This window comes from Glycine max, chromosome 8 (genome assembly GCF_000004515.6).
Source record: "Glycine max cultivar Williams 82 chromosome 8, Glycine_max_v4.0, whole genome shotgun sequence".
Taxonomy (NCBI): Eukaryota; Viridiplantae; Streptophyta; class Magnoliopsida; order Fabales; family Fabaceae; genus Glycine; species Glycine max.
Genome location: NC_038244.2, coordinates 17,746,127 through 17,760,621, shown reverse-complemented (window position 1 = coordinate 17,760,621; position 14,495 = coordinate 17,746,127). Strand labels below are relative to the sequence as shown.

The 14,495-nt window shown below is 30.7% G+C and overlaps 2 protein-coding genes across 3 annotated transcripts; both read right to left on the bottom strand.

Moving 5' to 3' along the window:
- Positions 1-3,165: 3,165 nt before the first annotated feature.
- LOC102665410 (sister chromatid cohesion protein PDS5 homolog B-B) lies at positions 3,166-9,136 on the bottom strand. Its single transcript, XM_014779159.3, has 6 exons — positions 9,025-9,136; positions 8,727-8,930; positions 8,383-8,558; positions 7,497-7,623; positions 7,161-7,365; positions 3,166-3,791 (listed from the first exon to the last, which is right to left on the bottom strand). Exons 1-5 carry the CDS (start codon positions 9,124-9,126, stop codon positions 7,171-7,173), a joined length of 804 nt encoding a protein of 267 aa, XP_014634645.1. The 5' UTR covers positions 9,127-9,136; the 3' UTR covers positions 3,166-3,791; positions 7,161-7,170.
- A 2,176-nt stretch (positions 9,137-11,312) lies between these two features.
- On the bottom strand, positions 11,313-13,232 carry LOC100305687 (uncharacterized). 2 transcript variants are annotated; one of them, XM_014778314.2, is made up of 6 exons: positions 13,154-13,232; positions 12,950-12,970; positions 12,751-12,793; positions 11,893-12,181; positions 11,661-11,726; positions 11,395-11,578 (listed from the first exon to the last, which is right to left on the bottom strand). In XM_014778314.2, the coding sequence occupies exons 3-6, from the start codon at positions 12,756-12,758 to the stop codon at positions 11,519-11,521; spliced, it is 423 nt and encodes a 140-aa protein (XP_014633800.1). In that variant the 5' UTR covers positions 12,759-12,793; positions 12,950-12,970; positions 13,154-13,232; the 3' UTR covers positions 11,395-11,518.
- Positions 13,233-14,495: the final 1,263 nt, after the last annotated feature.

The window sequence follows — 14,495 nt, the reverse complement described above, 5'->3', positions numbered from 1 at the left end:
TTACAAAGAAAATCATCGTTTTGAATTCATGGGAAAAAAATCATACTATAATTAAAGCATAACTCCATAATAGAATAGAAAAGAAAAATGTATGAAATGATTAAAGTAAAAAATAATATAGAATTATTATTGTTATATTAAAATTGGTATGTGGTTATATATGATTAGTCTAATAATGACCTAAAAATAAAAGAAAGGAGAGAACTTGTGAAATTTTTATGAAAAATGTAATAAAAAAATAAACAAATAAGAGGGTAAAAAATATGGTAGAAAAATGTCTTGTTTAAATTGGTAAAAAATAAAATATGAAGTAGAGAGTTTTTTTTTTTACTTTTTTACATAAGTGAAACATAAAAAATAAACAAATTTTATAATGTTTTTATAATAATAATAATAATAATTTTGCTTAAATATAATTTTGATCATCTTTTTTATTTAATCTTTTGTAATTTTGATCCGTCCATTTAAAAAAAAATATTGTAATTTTGATCTAATCCTCAATTTTACCTGCATTTTTTTTTGTCCAATTTAACCACAAACGATCTAACATGTTCATTTAAACTGTCATCAAGAGTTGATTTAATTAATTAAAATGTAAGAAATAAAAAAATGTAAGCAAAATTATGTATTGGGACAAAAATAAATTTTTCTAAAATAGGAAACCATATATTTTTATTTTAATAAAATGATCAAAATTATGGATTTAACAAAATATGAATACCAAAGTTATATTTAGTGATGACAATGCATAGAGTCTGTACATACTATAATGTTCATCCTCATGCCTGCATTTGAAAAGATACTCATATCCAACCCCATCCTCATGCGAGTAATAACTTTAAGCTATATTTGAATGCGGATTGTAATTATAATACTCATCCTCATATATGCATTTGAAAAGATTCTTGTATCTAGTCTCATATCCATGCAAATAGTAACTTTAATCCTTATCCCGTACTTACACTTTACTTATACATAAAGTCAACAAATCAATAAAAAAATATTAATTAAAAAAAATTACAACTAAGTTGAAAATTCACTCTTAAATCATCTAAACATAAAATTCAAAGCATTCAAATATAGCTTAAAGTCATTCGAACATAATTCATAAAAAAGACAAGTATATTAGAATGAGGAACTTGTTTAATGAGACTTGGATGTGTGGGGTAAAAAACATATATGTTTGGGTTCATTTATGCTTTGATACGGCTTATACTAAATTTTATGTACATAAATGTGTTTAAATTTAATATATTAATTTTTTAATAAAGAGTTGTGTTTTGTACACTAAATTTTATATACATAGTTTATCTAGTTATTAAAAAATAAAAAATTATGATGACTAATTGATTAAGATTAATTTTCAAGTATGTATTCACTCACTAATAATAAAATAAAGAAAAAAATCATCAAATGAAAAATGATTTAACTTGTTTCTAAATTTGAAGTAATAAAAAGATATATTATGAGTACATTTATCGTGTATTATGATAAAAACATAAAGTTCCAAAATTAAATCTCACCCAATCTAGAATGCTTTTCAAATATATTGATCCATAATTCACATAAAGACATGACAAATTTATATATGCATTAAGAAAAGTTTAGATTTCTCCCAATTACCATTAAATTAATAACTAGTAATATATATATATATATAAAATGATGTAGGGCAAAATCAGGTGGATATTATTCTACCTTTATCCGCACCATCCCTATTAAATTTTTTAAGGTAAATATCAGCTTTGAACTCATTCCTAGTAATCAAATATTTATCCTACCCATTTGCAGATATACATAAGATTTTGAGTATACTTTATCATCCCTACTTATATTTAAATCTAATAAATTCAATTTATTAAAAAAAACCATCTAATCAGTTACGATAATATTTTTCTTGTAAAAAAATATTTCATTTTTTATATTTTTAGGTTGTATAAAATATTATTAAATATTAAAAATTGTCATTAAAAAAATTAAAAAGAATACCCTTCTAATCCCAACGCCACCCCCACATAGAAGAAAAAAATTATTTATAATTTTCTCTTTCTTGTCATTAATAATAGTATTTATAAATTTATCCAACTACCACCATATAAGTTTCACATGTTAGTAGCAGCACTCCCACTTTTCATTTTTTTTTTTCGTTTTAAAAGACAATTCTTGTTTTGCTTTTCCGGACCGTGTAACTTTGCACAGGCACACTATTTTAGTTTTCATTATATCTAAATAAATAACTTATATACTATCCCCACCACCTAAATCTATTAAAATGGGCTAAAGCCCATGGCTCTTTTTACCAGATTAGTATTTAAAAAAACTTTTTTAAAATAATGCGGATAAATGCTTTCCAAAGATTGTCTTATTACGCTTTTTTTTATCAATACATATTAATTATTATTTTTTATTAGAGAAAGAAATTTGAACTCACCATCTCCTTTTTACTTTCATTTTAATCACTAAATTAATCTTATAACTCTCATCTTCTTATTATACTTGAAGATGCAAAATGAGTTGTCATAATTAATCTCATTCCCCAATTTTAACATTGAATATATGATTAAAATGGGAGATATTACAATTTGCAACAAGAGAGACACTCGAAGATTTCCAAAATATTTGTGAAAACACACTAGCGAGAGGTATCGTTAATTAATTTTCTGTTTATATAGGAGGGAATCAAAAGGTATATATGTTGCATGCACTTTAGCATCCTCCGATAAATAAATGAGTAAAAAGAGTTTTTTTTTTTTTCTTTTTCTGTTGATTGTCGAGGAATGTCTATCAAGCTAGATTTGACCTTTTTCAATATGCAACTGTATATGCTTTCCATTTTCATATTTTTTTTCTGATATTATTTTCATTATATTGTTTTAGAAATCAGCTTTGAATTGATAGTGAATAATAGCATAATGTATATTTGGTTAGTGTAATTTATTGATGGACTGGTGGTGGTGGTTACTATTGTGATAATGCATGCCATATATCCTTTAAATATATCTGCATGATAAACATGCTAGCTTTTTTTAATATGTCGTTCCATTAATAACAACAATAATAATTATAATTATAACTTCTCATTTGTTTCCCTTTTACTGAAACATTCACAGATGTTTCCACTAGGGGAATAGACATCCAAGCAGACAATGTTGTTATTAATTTTGATTTTCAATCTATTTCCATTTCTAAAGATAATTTACGTCACAGAGTTGTTCCTCTGCATCTTTAGGAACATCAATCAAACTTGTTCTCAACTTCCTAAACCCGAAGCATTGCAACACAACCAAAACTAACTTCAATCTAGCTCAACCCCTAAAATCAAGTAAAATTTTGTTGCAAATAAAAATAAAAGATATGAAGATATCTGTCACCGAGCCACTCTACGATCATGACTAGGGATGGTAATGCGGGCTAACAATAGCTTAAACAACCTTTAGCCTGACAAGCCAAAAGTTTTTTAAAAAAAAAATTGATAAGAGTTTCGTTTGTATCCTCAACATCTCAAGATAACACCCACCTATCAATACTTAATAAAAGTAAACAAGTTTCATCAAGCAAAGTCTCGTCATTCAAATAAAATGACTGAATTGTGATGAGTTATCAAAATAAAGATATCCAATTGTAATGTATGAATCCTATCAAATTGTATGTAATAAAATAAAAACACTCCTATCCCTATAGCAGTCCATTATGCTGAAGCCACCACCTGAAATGGAGGGGGCTACCAAAAGGTGAAAACTCTGGGGAACATCTGCACAACCCAATAACTAGTTACTCTGCCACTTGTAAATCTGAGGGGGAAAAAAAGGAAAAGAATAAGATAAGTCATAGGTATTCAATGATAGCAATCATAGCATAATCAACAGAATGGATAGAAAAGAGAAACAGACATAACATTTTTACATTTAAAAAAAGAACTTAAGATGACAATTAACAAATTAAATACAACACAATCCACTTTATAAAACTGATATTTACTTTCTTGTGAACTCATTAGATATATAATTAAAATCATAATCAAGAATAACAATTTTCTATTCGTTGCAGCAAAAAGTGATTATAGAAATTATTGGTACTCAACCGATAAACTGCGTTCTTTCTTCGTTACTGCAAAAGATAATCATATCATAGAACCCAAGATGAAGAGTCAAAATCCCCATTTAAAATATATTATCAAAATAATTAAGAACCACGGAAAATCAATTTCACAGGCAGTATAATAATTTTGGGATTTTATAAAGTATCGACTTTTGTTTTTTTTGCTGTGGGGAATCAATTTAGTAACTCTCTCCTGACTCCCCTTTAGTTTCTTTTTATTTTTTATCACGATTAAGCAATTACAGTTTGTTATAAAAAGTTATTTGAGTAGTTAGTTGGTTACAGCAAGTAGTCAGTTACTACAAGTTATTTGAGTAAATTCATTGGTTACTCAAGTTAGTTATTTTCTGTCTTTGTATAAATAAATCAACTTTGTAATACTTTGATGGATGGATCTTACAACTATTTTTCATCTATCTTTCATTTCTGATATGGTATCAGAGTGCTCAACCTACAATATTCTGTTCAAAAAGGAACCTGACTATCATGCCTTAAGAAATTTTGGTTGTTTAGCATTTGCTTCCACTCTTCCATCATCAAGGAACAAGTTTTCTCCTCGAGCAGTGCCTACAATTTTTGTTGGTTATCCCCAAGGTTATAAAGGATACAAATTGTATAGCCTAGACACTAAGAAATTTTTTGTGTCCGAAGATGTTGTCTTTCATGAATCCGTTTTTCCTTTTCAAATCATTTCACAGCCTCAAGTCATTCTTGATCCTTTACTTGAGTTGGTTATCCCCATTCCCATCGCTAATACCTTACCTAACCCTGACCAAACTCATAGCCAATCACCACAGCCACCTAATAGCTTTAACCATGATCCAACTGATTCACCCTCAATCCCTAGCTCATATTATCCTCACACTTTGCCCTCTATCACCTTAAGAAGGAGTACACGTCACTCTAAGCATCCCTTATACTTGTTTGATTATGTAATATCACAATCTCAGGCTGCATATCTCATCCAGCATTATTGTTCCCTATTGCCTCTTAGCCCCCCTTACAGAGCTTTCATTAATCACATCTCAACTGTCTATGAACCTCAGTTCTATCATCAAGTTGTTCCTTATCTTGAATGGCGTCGAGCAATGCATGAGGAAATTCAAGCTCTTGAAGCAAATTCCACTTGGACACTTGTTCCATTACCACCTGATAAGCACTGTATAGGATGTCGATGGGTGTATAAAGTTAAATACAAAATGGATGACTCTGTAGATAGATACAAAGCTCGATTGGTTGCCAAAGGTTATAATCAACAAGCTGGGATCGATTTCTCTGATACATTCTTTCCAGAAGCCAAACTTACCACTGTGAGAGTTCTGCTCTGTGTTGCTGCTGCTAGAAACTGGTGCCTCCTCCAATTAGATGTTAACAATGCTTTTTTGAATGGAGATTTGTTTGAAGAAGTTTATATGGAACTTCCCAAGGGATACAAGTTAGCCAATCCTTCATTGGTATGCAAATTAAATAAATCATTATATGGCCTAAAACAAGCCTCTAGACAATGGTTCTATAAGTTCTCCACTACTCTTTTTAGTCATGGATTCCATCAATCCAAGCATGATTACTCCCTTTTCACCATTGGCTCAGGAAATTTCTTAGTCATTTTACTAGTATATGTAGATAACATCATCCTGTCATGACCCAATCTTGCCTCTGTACAAGCTGTTTAGACCAAATTGCAATCTTTGTTTCAATTGAAGATCCTTGGCCCTTTGAAATATTTTCTTGGCTTGGAAATAGCCAAATCCAGCAGAGGTATCTCACTATCCCAGTGAAAGTATGCTCTATCTCTTTTGGAAGATACAGGTTTCTTGGCCTTCAAACCTTCCAATATACCAATGGATCCCAATCTAAAACTCAATCTTCATGATGGAGACTTACTCCTTGATCCATCAATGTACAAAAGATTAATTGGTAGATTGTTTTATTTGACCATCTCACGACCTGATGATCACCTTTGTTGTGAATCGATTAAGTCAGTATATGAAAGCACCTAGAGTTCCTCACTTACATGTTGTTCATCATCTTTTGCAGTATATCAAATCTGCTCCTGGACAAGGTTTATTTTTCCCTGTTCAGAACTCTCTCAACCTCATTGCCTTTGCTGATGTTGATTGGGCCAGCTGTGTTGATACCAGAAGATCCACTTCTGACTTTTGTGTCTTTCTGGAAAACAACTTTCTTTCTTAGCGTTCTAAGAAACAATCCACTGTTTCAAAATCATCCACTGAAGCTGAATATCGTGTCTTGTCTTCTGTTACTAGTGAAATTGTTTGGTTAAGCAAGTTACTTCTTTACTTTGAAGTTGATGTGTCCTCTGTGATGCTATTTTGTGATAATAAATCTACCATAAATCTTGCTTCAAACCCTGCTCATCATGAACAATCCAAGCACATTGACATTGATCATCATTTCATCCGAGAATATATTCAATCCAAAGTAGTCAAGCTTGTCCATGTCAAGAGCCAACACCAAGTTGTAGATGTTTTTACAAAAGCACTTCCAGGCCCGATTTTTGGTAAATTCATTACCAAGTTGGGAATGATTAACATCTATTAGCCAAGTTGAGGGGTATCACGATTAAGCAGTTGCAATTAGTTACAAGAAGTTATTTAAGTAGTTAGTTGATTATGACAGCTAGTTGGTTACTAGAAGTTATTTGAGTAGTTAGTTGGTTATGACAGTTAGTTAGTTACTAGAAGTTATTTGAGTAAGTTAGTTGGTTACTTAAGTTAGTTATTTTCTATTTTTGTATAAATAAACCAACTTTGTAATACTTTGATGAATGAATCCTAAAATTGTTTTTTATCTATCTTTCATTTCTGATATTTTTAAAACAAACTTAATGTAACAACACTTTTAATATCGACGTAATAGAGATAGACATTAGGCACTATCCATATCGCCCCAATAACAGAACTTTAAGTGTTTTTTTTTTATGTGTGGATAGGAATCAGTGTTATTCCATGGTTTCCAATATTCAGCAAAGTTAATAATAAGCAAGAATATCACATATTAGCTATAACAGTTAATCTGATAGTGTTACAAGTAAAACTCACCACTGTCTAATCAGAAGTTCAGAACCATTTGAAAAATCACATTGACAGATTCAGATTTGTTCTGGCAAATATCAGTTACTATGTCTGCATACTCATTCAGAGCTCTGCCTGAGGACTCCACAGCCTTCATGAGATAGGGCTTGAGCTTAACAGCACAGTTGCGAATTACTTTCTCCCCCAATATCCAAGACATAGGTGAAAGAGCCTGCAAAAAATAAATTAAACCAGATTGACTATGTTAAATAAAACGACATCAAATGGTAAATAACCAAATAAATAAAAGAAACATAAAGAAAAGAATACGAGAAGAATTTGATATGATGCAAACCATATTACCTTATTTTCATTCCATACACTATCCAACAGAGGTCTAAGAAGATCCGGGGAAATGTCATCACTTTCTTGCAAAATCAGGGTCATTATTGATTCCATTGAATGAATTGCGTTACGGGGATGGTTTGACCTATAAATTGAGCAAATACTTTAAGTAATTAATAATTCTAGAAGTGAATGAAACCTTAAAAGTGGGAAAAGAAAAAAAAAAGAAAGAAAAGAAAAGGGAGTCAACTTTTGTTTTTGTAACAAGCAATATGCATTTTCATCGGCATTTATTAATGTAAAACATCGTCATTTGCAAAAGGAAAATGCAAAGAAACCCCTAATTTTCTTGGCTACACCACTTCATTCTTGAATACGTATAACATAAAATAATTAACAAGAAAATCTCAAGTAAATTGATAGGAAACTGCAAAATACAGCCCTGTTTTAAGTGAAAGCATTCACTCAAATTTCTTCTCTTTCTACAGATACTAAGGTGATATTAGTATCAAAGGGAGACTGTTACAAGAACTGATGCAAAACACTCATCTAAACAAGAAAGATAATAGAGACTGTTAGATATAAAATCATTTGCGAGCCTTCATTCTACAGCAGCTTAACCTGTTAGGTGGAAGCTAATAAACTGAGACATGATTAAAATCTAAATATGATCCTCTTGTTATGTGATCAGCTTCAACACACTTCACCAAAATTGCAGAATTGTTTAAATGTCAACTATTTCATCAGATCTCCATCCACTAAGAAGAAAATAAACTTAAAAGTTGGGTACATGAATTTTATAGAGATTATGTTCATTTGTTAAAAAAGTAATTGGAATAAAAGAAACATATAAAAGTTTGGAACAGGAAGAAACAGATTAAAGACATATTGTCAAGGCTCTAACCTTATAAACCTCAGAAAATGCTTAAACATTTCAATAGCCAGGTCATTACACTCAAGGTCCAGCATGACCATGCATAATTTGACCTTATCGACATTATCAAGTATGTCAAGTGCTTTTTCATGACCAGATATGTGAGACAATTTCTCGAAAGATGCCGCTATAAGCTTGAAGATTTCCTGTTAACCATGAAATGAAATGCTATATTATTGTAATTTGAACAAGAAAAATAATGGATACAGAAAAGCATTAACATCATTTATCATTTTTAGTATACACTATATAGTATACTTCAATGATTTGATTAAAAAAAATACAAATACATTAAAGTAAAAATAGTACCGTACCTTCATTTGTTCATCATCATAAGGGGCATCTGGTGCTGTGATTCTTGTAATCTCAGTGATGCAAGATAAAACTGAAAGCTTAACATCCTCATCTGTGTGCCTCAAAAGTTTGTCGGAGATCAGAGCCTTCTTTGAAGGTACAAGTGATTCTTGAATTGGCTCGGTTGGTTCTTGTTCCAGGCTTGATAGTAGCGACTCCAATTTCTAGAAGTTAGAAAACCAAAAAACACCATAAGCTTGAAAGGCCTGTTGTAACAATGTTGTTAAACTTTGTTCCAAAATTCATAAGAGACATTACTTGAAGCAGTGGCAGAAGTTTATGAACAGAAGATTTCTTGAGGAGCTTCTTCCCCACACGTCTAAGCTTCGTTGTTGCATTCCTCTCACTCGCATTCATCATTTTGACTGAAACCCGCAATAAGAAATCAATTCGTTGGCGCTTTAAGCCTATTTATTTTTTACTTTCAGTACTGCAATTACCATTATATCCCTTCCTCGTTTCTTATATTTTGGTCATTTACAACTACAATTTGTATTTAAACAAAAAAAGGATTTTGATCAGATTTTAAAACAAAAATGATAGACAAACATGTTTTCAAACTAGGCATTTCAATACCATAACAAAAGGATGGAAACTTTTTGAGAAAGAGAATTTAACAATAATAATAAAAAGAGTATTATTAGGCACAAACTCAATGAGGATACGATTTTCCTTGCTTCATACAAAAGAGGTATACATGTAAAGACTTTAAGGTTCAAATCAGTATAGGTCAAAGTCGGGAGATTAGAGATGAAGTAATGTGTACCTCGCAAAAGCGAAACTTAGGGTTCTTTTTACGATGCACGACTTTCACCAATGATGATAAACTATAAGCCCTTTTGGGACGCAGAATATTCTAGAATAAGTATTGATTAGATGAATTATCAATAATTATATAAAACATGTCTAGCCTGTCAGGTGTCAAACTACAATTTGATGTTGATTTCTTCTTTTTTTATTACTCTTTCTATTGTGGTTGCTCATAACATGCGAAACACGCAAATCACTACTTAATTTAAAAAATATTACTTATCATAATAAGAGCATAGAAGCTTAAGCGCTTCTTATTATGACTTTTTTGTAGTAAAAATTTTTATCAAGTCATTCAAGAAATACGTTGCTCTAACAAAAATTATTTTTTTATGAAAAAATATTAATTTATTTTTGTTGGTCACAAAAGAGTAATCACATATTTTAGGTCTTAAAGGAATTTGCCCTTTTGATTGGCAGTTGATATTGAATATTGAATTTTTGGGAATTCAAAAAAATGATTCTATTGGTTAATTAATAAATTTAAAAAATATAAAAGAAAGTAAGAAAAATGAAATTGAAATCAGCCATGTAGCTTTGTGCACTAATTCTCGAAAAAGAAATGTACAATCTAATAATATTAAATTCATGACTGGCCCCCTAATATTAAATTAATTCTCATTATGATTTTCAGTAAAAATCTAAAACAAAAATAACTTTAAAGCAAAATTGTAAATTTAGTCCCCCTAATTATCTCCAAGAATTTGATCTCCCTTTAAAATTATTCACATATTTAATTCTCATTTTATATTCAATCACGCAATTTTGGTCTTCTAATTTAGATTTTGACGTTGACCATTAACAATTTAAATTGACTCACACGTGTCAACTGTTGAGGAGTTCATCAAAGGGTGTATAATTTTTAATCCAGTAATATTCTTACCACAATCCTTCAATGGTAATATTGAAAACACTTCATCTATATATTCTCTCTGAAAATCCCAAGCTGTTGATTGTTGATGATGGTGTTTATGTGAATAAGGTGTTCTAATTAGGTTTTAAATTAATTTAAAATCTAACTTTGATAATTATAATTATTTTAGTCTCTCACTTTGGCATAAAACATTTAATTTTTTTTTTTATTGCGAAGGGTTTTGGAGGAACTGAGAAGTGGCGAGAATCCTAGAGATGCAACAAATCTACATAGACTTGTTTACCTTCTCCCCTCTCTTTTCCGCTTGTGCTCAATTGGGTGTGTCTAGGTATGCTTGATGCGGAACATTTTTGCAATAACAGACTCCACAGCAATTGACACATATCAGAACATAAGTTTTCTCACGGTCAACATCTAAACATCTAAATCTAGACTGAAGAATATAAAAAAACTAAATACATAAATAATTTTAAAGAAAAATCAAATTTAAAATTAGAGACAAACAAGAGAATCAAATTTATAATTTTGCCTAACTCCATAAAGTACAAAAATCCGCCACACCCACCAGACACTCTGAATCCATCCTACTTCCGATTTATAAAATTTTAAATGTGCCACAACGCTTACGCCCCACATCTTGAATTATAGAACTGTTTAACATATCACACCCTACACGAGGTATGTAGCAGTTAAATTAACGCCCTAAACTTAATTATCCGCCGTCCATATTTATCAAATACAAACAACAAAATCACTTTATAACTTGACATTTCTGTAGTCAGACCAAATTTTTCACGGGCAACGCAAGAATTAGCATTAATGCCGAATAAAGAGTCAGATTGTTATCATGTAACTTTCCCTTCTTTAATGATTAAATGTGAAACAAGAGTTCCTAATTAGAGTAACAGCAATGCATCAAAGAAAGAAAGAAAAAAGGAACAACATTTAGAATGTGGCAGTCATATTAAACAATCAAAACCCAAGGTAGATATAATCCAGCTACAAGGCAAAATTCATTCTCATGGAATAACCCAAAATGAAATGCATAAAATCTATGAATCTTGCAACTCATTGAGATTTCACATGCTGCAGAACGACGTTATAGGCTTCATGCTCCTCACCAAAATCCTGCAAGCAGCCAAAAGTTAAATAATGATAATGCGTTGTAAAACACTATCAACAAACATTTTCATTTCTACACATTTCATACCTTCACAACCACACAGGAGCAACCAGTAACCTTCCTAGCTTTTCCTTCGGAATCAATCTTGCACAACTGCAGGGAGAAGGTCCACCGGAATTAAAACACAAAAACAATGACATAAAATTAATCCGTTTGAAGGCATATAAATAAAGAATAATGATATTTGACCAACAAAAATCAAATGAAATTCCCCAAAGGAATGAAATCAACAAGAAAGTTTACTGTCAATGACACTTACACCAGCCCATTCTCCAAGGGTCTTTGCACTCGGAACTGTCAGCAGGCTAACATTGTGCTCTGCACAAAGGGCCTTAACCAGTTTAACATAGTCAGGCTGGTCACAGTCTTCTGCTAGAACACAGAGTTGTGCAGCATGCTTCTCAATCACTTTTGCCCCTTCGTGAAGGCCTCGTGCAAGACCACCATAAGCCAGAGATTTTCTGAGCACAAGTTGCAAGGCAGTCATGATATCCATAGGCTCGCCTGGGATGGCAGCAGCTGGCTCAGCTGCAACAACAACCTCTTCACTGCAGGGGAAATATCATGAAAAGAGCAACCCATATAAGAATGGATACTTGATTAGTTATTCTCAAGAGAAACACAAAGACTAGGACACACTATCAGAACAAGATGGACAACTTTTACTAATAGCCACAAAAGTATTATTTTTTTCATTTGTTCCTAAATATGCAACAATGCATAACAATATCATGAACAGAGCAACCCTATATGAATTGATACTGGATAATGATAAGCTATTCTCAAGAGAAACTCAATGACTAGGACACACTATCAGAAACGAGAACAACTTTTACTAATGGCCCACAAAAGAATCATTTTTCATTCATTCTTAAATAAGGTTTTCAAATCCAATTCCCTAACCAGTCGGGATAAATAGAAGCGAATTCAGAACCTACCATTTCCATAATATAAGAGAACAACTTATAACTAAAACCAGAGGCTCTAATTAAAATTGTAATTTGTAACTTGGACAAATATCCTCTCTAACAAAATTTTCCATCCATGAAGTTCAGATAGCATAACTAATCATTATCATTATACTATACAATCACTCACGAGAGAAAAACAATCATACCCTGACATTTTCCTTGTTGATAGAGAATAACAAGCTCTCCTTCCTGCACAAACAAAATAACACAGGGAATCAGATCTTGTGCTATGAATCAGCATTCAGACATTCATGCAAAGGCTTCATTTTTTTTAAAAGATACGACGAAAGTTGCAACTTTGCGACTGCAGCATTGACATATACTAAAATTAAATTGGGAAATCACCAAATCTCCAACAGTAGCAAGCTGCAACAACCAATGCCTTCCAAATAAAAACCCTAAAAATCTTTCAACGTAAACCTCAAGAATAAAAAATAAAAATAAAAGATTTACCACGATCAAGAGTGGAGACAAATTATTAGAAGTTTAGTCAGTATTTGGTAATGCTTAAAAGCACAATCAGAGAGAGAGAGGGAGGGAGAAAAAAACCTTGAAGCAGAAGACGATTGCGCCGAATTGCTAGGAAAGAACAAAACTTGTGAGTATAATCGATCTTATATGAGAAAAAACCCTAGCTACAACCTCACTATTTATTTACTAAAATGCTCCTTTACCTCTGAATTGGGTTCTATTGGGCCTACGTCCGACCGTATATTTAATCTGAGCAATTGCTATATTCACTTCACCTATATTCTAATACACTCTCCTTTCTCAATTTTTTCCCCAACTACCCTATAAGACACATTCCACCTTATAAAATGTACATCCCTCTCCCTTTCATAAAACTAATTCTCCTCCAATTTAATTAATTTTTAGTGTAATAATATGTGTCCTACACTGATCTTAAGTTTACAATTTATAAATTCTTATATTATTATTATAATTATAATTTTTAATATATGTGTAATATTTTTTATTTTATATATATATGTGTGTGTCTTTATATCTGTATGTGTGTATGTGCTTGTAAGTATATTTATAGATATTTGTTAAAAAATTAAAATAAAAAATAAATTATAAACAAACAAACTTAAAATATAGTTATAATAAAACAAATACTTTTAAAACATATATTATATGAAAAAATAAATAATTTTAAATTTTTATATTTATACTAAAATTATATTAGAGAAACTTAACTTATATATAATTAAAATTATTTAAGTAATTTTAAATTACAAGTACCATAAGTTAAGATTATTACCTATCTATGTCCTATTAAAAGCAAGTAGAATAAAAAATTATTTATTTTACTTTTAAATTATTTATAATGTATATTCAACATTTTAAAAAAGAAACAGTTGAATCTTAGGTTTAAACAAATAAATCATACCAACTTTTTTTAAAAAGTACATGAGTTTGCCCTTAATACTAATTTTTTAAAAAAATATTAAATGAAAAGATATATTACGGGTTAGTCACAATATTCCTCAGAATGTGATTCACATGATACCTTGAAACACGCATTCCAAATAAATTAATTATTTCCTTTTTCATTTTTTGATTGGATTTTATTTTGTTTGTTTTAATGGAAAAGATAAATTAAGGGTAGTTTGGGGGAAAATTGACAAGAGGGAGTGTATTAGCAGATAGGGTAAGTGGATATAGCAACTTTCTTAATTTGCTTGATTGGGTCACTTGTGAACAGTTGGACTCAAAGATGACCTTCATAAGGGTTTTATTCTCACTCTCATGCTTACTAAGTTCACTCTTAATCTTTTCAAAAACAAAAACAACAAAAATATCCTTGACAAAAATATGTTTTTTATCATGTATCTTAACAAGATGCCCGTGTTTTGTTGTATATTGTGAAGTCATACACCTAATAACA